At 43.1% G+C, this 6028-nt stretch overlaps 1 protein-coding gene across 4 annotated transcripts in view; it reads left to right on the forward strand.

Moving 5' to 3' along the window:
* The window catches only part of LOC109900504 (cholesterol 24-hydroxylase-like), a 32026-nt gene extending 27425 nt beyond the window's left edge, over positions 1–4601 (forward strand). The window contains exons 13-16 of one of the 4 annotated variants that reach the window (XR_004211856.1): positions 2978–3066; positions 3691–3757; positions 3933–4452; positions 4491–4601. Coding sequence is in view for 1 of the 4 variants with exons in the window: in XM_031836843.1 (XP_031692703.1) it covers positions 2978–3066; positions 3691–3757; positions 3933–4088 (312 nt within the window). In the remaining 3 variants the exon portion in view is untranslated. Of the gene's footprint in view, positions 1–2977; positions 3067–3690; positions 3758–3932 lie in introns of all 4 variants that reach the window. The other 3 variants (XR_004211858.1, XR_004211857.1, XM_031836843.1) reach the window with 3 other exon arrangements.
* The last annotated feature ends 1427 nt before the right edge of the window (positions 4602–6028 follow it).

Raw genomic sequence — 6028 nt, forward strand, 5'->3', positions numbered from 1 at the left:
CACATTGACTCTGTAGCCCTACCTTACCCCCTGCATATAGCCTCCACATTGACTCTGTAGCCCTACCTTACCCCCTGCATATAGCCTCCACATTGACTCTGTAGCCCTACCTTACCCCCTGCATATAGCCTCCACATTGACTCTGTAGCCCTACCTTACCCCCTGCATATAGCCTCCACATTGACTCTGTAGCCCTACCTTACCCCCTGCATATAGCCTCCACATTGACTCTGTAGCCCTACCTTACCCCCTGCATATAGCCTCCACATTGACTCTGTAGCCCTACCTTACCCCCTGCATATAGCCTCCACATTGACTCTGTAGCCCTACCTTACCCCCTGCATATAGCCTCCACATTGACTCTGTAGCCCTACCTTACCCCCTGCATATAGCCTCCACATTGACTCTGTAGCCCTACCTTACCCCCTGCATATAGCCTCCACATTGACTCTGTAGCCCTACCTTACCCCCTGCATATAGCCTCCACATTGACTCTGTAGCCCTACCTTACCCCCTGCATATAGCCTCCACATTGACTCTGTAGCCCTACCTTACCCCCCTGCATATAGCCTCCACATTGACTCTGTAGCCCTACCTTACCCCCTGCATATAGCCTCCACATTGACTCTGTAGCCCTACCTTACCCCCTGCATATAGCCTCCACATTGACTCTGTAGCCCTACCTTACCCCCTGCATATAGCCTCCACATTGACTCTGTAGCCCTACCTTACCCCCTGCATATAGCCTCCACATTGACTCTGTAGCCCTACCTTACCCCCTGCATATAGCCTCCACATTGACTCTGTAGCCCTACCTTACCCCCTGCATATAGCCTCCACATTGACTCTGTAGCCCTACCTTACCCCCTGCATATAGCCTCCACATTGACTCTGTAGCCCTACCTTACCCCCTGCATATAGCCTCCACATTGACTCTGTAGCCCTACCTTACCCCCTGCATATAGCCTCCACATTGACTCTGTAGCCCTACCTTACCCCCTGCATATAGCCTCCACATTGACTCTGTAGCCCTACCTTACCCCCTGCATATAGCCTCCACATTGACTCTGTAGCCCTACCTTACCCCCTGCATATAGCCTCCACCTTGACTCTGTAGCCCTACCTTACCCCCTGCATATAGCCTCCACCTTGACTCTGTAGCCCTACCTTACCCCCTGCATATAGCCTCCACATTGACTCTGTAGCCCTACCTTACCTCCTGCATATAGCCTCCACATTGACTCAGTAGCCCTACCTTACCCCCTGCATATAGCCTCCACATTGACTCTGTAGCCCTACCTTACCCCCTGCATATAGCCTCCACATTGACTCTGTAGCCCTACCTTACCCCCTGTATATAGCCTCCACATTGACTCTGTAGCCCTACCTTACCCCCTGCATATAGCCTCCACATTGACTCTGTAGCCCTACCTTACCCCCTGCATATAGCCTCCACATTGACTCAGTAGCCCTACCTTACCCCCTGTATATAGCCTCCACATTGACTCAGTAGCCCTACCTTACCCCCTGCATATAGCCTCCACATTGACTCTGTAGCCCTACCTTACCCCCTGCATATAGACTCCACATTGACTCTGTAGCCCTACCTTACCCCCTGCATATAGCCTCCACATTGACTCTGTAGCCCTACCTTACCCCCTGCATATAGCCTCCACATTGACTCAGTAGCCCTACCTTACCCCCTGCATATAGCCTCCACATTGACTCTGTAGCCCTACCTTACCCCCTGTATATAGCCTCCACATTGACTCTGTAGCCCTACCTTACCCCCTGCATATAGCCTCCACATTGACTCTGTAGCCCTACCTTACCCCCTGCATATAGCCTCCACATTGACTCTGTAGCCCTACCTTACCCCCTGCATATAGCCTCCACATTGACTCTGTAGCCCTACCTTACCCCCTGCATATAGCCTCCACATTGACTCTGTAGCCCTACCTTACCCCCTGCATATAGCCTCCACATTGACTCTGTATAGCCTCGTTATTGTTATGTATTATTTATTGTGTTAATGTTAGATTGCTTTGATTAATTTTACTTTAGTTTATTTAGTAAATAACACTTTCTTAAAACTGCATTGTTAGTTATTAAGGGCCTGTAAGTAAGCATTTCACGGTAAGGACTACACCTGTTATATTCGGCGCATGTGACAAATTTGATTTGATTTAACATGTTACTCAAAATTGAATAAACTTTTATGAGGATAACCAACGTGAGAAACAATATATTGATTGAACCCATTGGAAGTCTTTGGTTTTAATCACCATTCATTTATCTTGAAGCGGGACTCTTTTTTTAGAGGATTGTGGGTAATTCAACATTTTTAGACTATAATTCTTTCACACATTGTTGTGTACATGTTTGAAGAAAGAAGACTGTATTTCTATATTGGTATTAAGCAGTTTGTTGTGTAATGGATCATGATGAACTGATATCAAAACTGTCAGGCATTTTGACGTTCAATGAGGTCAGCACCCATTCCCACATTCATGAGTTTCAGTGGAAGAGGCAACTGCAGAGTCCTCAGTTCTTGCAGTTCAACCTCCAGTTACTGCTGGTGGTTTGAACACTGAGCTTGACAATGCCTGCCAAAATGGTATACAGTATCATGGTAAATGATCAAATACATAACACAATGTTAAACATTAAGACACCAGATAAAGGGATCTGATTCTGCACTAGACAGAACTCGAAACACCACAATAGTGTTAGTGCTCCCAGTCCCTGGCAAGGTGTTGCACAATATTTGATTTAGTGCTGTTACAACACACCATGAAATGTTTCAAAACATCTCAGGATTGTGTGTTTTGTCTGTTAAGTTGGTGGCAGCTCAGTTGTCACTAGTTTACGTGTTACAATTCCCCTCATTTTAACAGTGTAGTCAACACCTCTGCACTCATTTTATTTCCTAAACTGTCTTAAATCTTTTGTTTGCCCCTATCTTGTCTGTCTACAGTTCAATTCGTATGTCTGTGGAAGGTTGGATAAGTTCTTTGAGGACCCGCTGAAGTTTGACCCAGAGAGGTTCCATCCAGACGCTGCCAAGTAAGTCACACAATACGTTTTATTGTTTATTGTTTCTTTACAACATTTGAATTGATTAAAGCAGAACTGAACTCGAGAATCAACTTCTCTCATTGAAAACGGCATATGCTACATTGATATTAGCCAGAAATATTTCTTCCTGTGCCAAAATGGACTAAAAAGTCCAAGTAGGTTAATTTTTGCTAATAAAGTCTGTATCATCCAAAAAGGAGTTTTGTGTACAAGAGTTCATCATTACTTACATGGTGGTTGGGTTTTGATTTCGCCCACTAACACGGGATAAACAGCTGCTGTGATTGTGATCTATCCGATGGTACGGCACAACACAGACAGTGAGACAGACCTGGCCTGCAGCACAGGGGATCAGACTTTGTTTACATGAGACAACAAGTTATGCATTTTATACTGCACCAAACAACTTAGCTATATGTAAAATTGCCCAACTAAAACCTTGTCGACAAAAATGCCCTAATTAATAACAGCTTTCTTGAGTTATCTTAGATTCATTCGGACTATTTTGAGGACCCACCCACCTAATTTCTCTTAATGAGCAACAGAAAAATCTGCGCGTTCAGTCACTCTTTAAGAGCTAACAGACATGTTGTGTTTGTTTCTGTCCTGAAGACCCTATTACTGCTACTACCCCTTCGCCCTGGGACCACGCTCATGTCTGGGACAGAGCTTCGCACAGGTGAGCAGACTGTCCGTATGAAATAAATTGAAACAACTTTATTTGGGATTGTTCTCTGCTGATCCTATTATCCATCCTAGTTAGATTACTCCTGGACTTCTGCCTCCAATATATACTTTTTTTATAGTTGAGCACACCAGATTTGTCATCCTTTAAAGAAATCTGTTGTTCACAGATGGAGGCCAAGGTAGTGATGGCCAAGCTGCTCCAGAGGTTTGACTTCAGCCTGCTCCCTGGCCAGTCCTTTGACATCCTGGACACTGGGTCTTTGAGACCAAAGAGTGGAGTGGTGTGTAACATCAGACACAGAGGACAGACACCCGCAGACTGACCTGACTGGGACCTGAACATGACTAGCACTTCTCTATAACATACTTGTCTTATTTCTTATACTTCCTAGTGGAGCAAATTCTCTTTCTTTCAATGAAGCACCTTATTCAAATATCTAGCTATTTTTTATGAAAATTGATTTTGAACAATTGTTTATTCTTTGTATCAATGGTGAAATAATATCTTAAATATGACTGTTCTATGTGTTGAAGAGTTACTAGGACAGACTTGACATAGGAGTGTTTGTATTTGTGCTGATTCCATGTTGTTAATTGACCCTTATCATGTTGTTCCTATGCAGTATACCATTTATCACATAATATAAAGGTTGCTATGCAGTATACCATTTATCACATAATATAAAGGTTACTATGCAGTATACCATTTATCACATAATATAAAGAGATTTATAAAGTATATATTAACTTCTTTGATGAACTTCCTAACCAACATTACCACAATGCCTGAATGTGTGAATTTACTATATTTTAATAAAATAATTGACCAAACATCATTGAGCTCCAGAAGATTAGAATACTTTTATCCACAAGGTGTCGCTGTGAACCTGCAGACAAACAGACAAACCGACTAACGATTTTGACTAACGATATGCCATGCCACTGACTTTGAGTAATGCCAGTGTGTCTATGTATGCGGATGACTATACACGTCAGCTACTACAGCAACACTCAACAAAGAGCTGCAGTTTGTTTCAGATTGGGTGGCAAGGAATAAGTTAGCCCTAAATATTTCTAAAACTAAAAGCATTGTATTTGGAACAAAACACTCACAAAACCCTAAACCTGAACTAAATCTTGTACTAAATGATGTTGAAATTGAGCAAGTTGAGATGACTAAACTGCTGGGAGTAACACTAGATTGTAAACTGTCTTGGTAAAAACATATTGATGGACTAGTAGCTAAGATGGGGAGAAGTCTGTCTATAATAAAGCGATGCTCTGCCTTCTTAACAGCACTATCACCTAGTTTTGTCGCACCTTGACTACCTGTTCAGTCGTGTGGTCAGGTGCCACAATAAAGGACTTAGGAAAATTACAATTGGCTACGAACAGAGCAGCTCGGCTGGCCCTTGGATGTACACAGAGAGCTAATATTATTGATATGCATGTCAATCTCTCCTGGCTGAAAGTGGAGGAGAGATTGGCTTCATCACTACTTTTATTTATGAGGGGGTTTGAAATGTTGAATGCACTGAGCTGTCTAAACTACTGGAACACAGCTCGGACACCCATGCATACCACACAAGACATGCTACAACAGGTCTCTTCACATTCCCCAAGTACAGAACAGACTATGGGAGGCACACAGTCGTGTCTTGACTACATGGAACTCTATTCCACATCAAGCAACTGACGAAAGCAGTAAAATTAGATTTTTAAAACAAATTTAAAAAAACACCTGGAACAGCGGGGAGTGTGAAGCATCGCAAACATTGGCACAGACACATGCATATACACACACTCTCACACACACACGATAACATACGCACTATACATACACATGGATTTAGTACTGTAGATATGTGGAAGTGGTGGAGTAGGGACCTGAGGCCACACAGTGTGTTGTGCAATCTGTGAATGTATTGTAATGTTTAAAAATGGTATAAACTGCCTAAATTTTGCTGGACCCCAGGAAGAGTAGCTGCTGCTTTGGCAGCAACTAATGGGGATCCATAATAAACACAAATACAAAATACCTCTAGATGAGTCATTTTAGACAATGAGAATGACAGATCTATAACTCACATTTCTATGTGAATTTGGTCGAGTCGCCCAAAAAGTGACATATTGCAGCTTTAAAAGTGGACAAGCAGACTAGTAGCACAGATCCTGGATATAGTGATGATGCATCCGCTCTAACAATGGGATTCGTTGTCCACAGGGTGGAATGGTGGGCTGTGAAGCTCCCTCCTATTCCTAT

Source organism: Oncorhynchus kisutch, linkage group LG12 (assembly GCF_002021735.2).
Source record: "Oncorhynchus kisutch isolate 150728-3 linkage group LG12, Okis_V2, whole genome shotgun sequence".
NCBI lineage: Eukaryota > Metazoa > Chordata > Actinopteri > Salmoniformes > Salmonidae > Oncorhynchus > Oncorhynchus kisutch.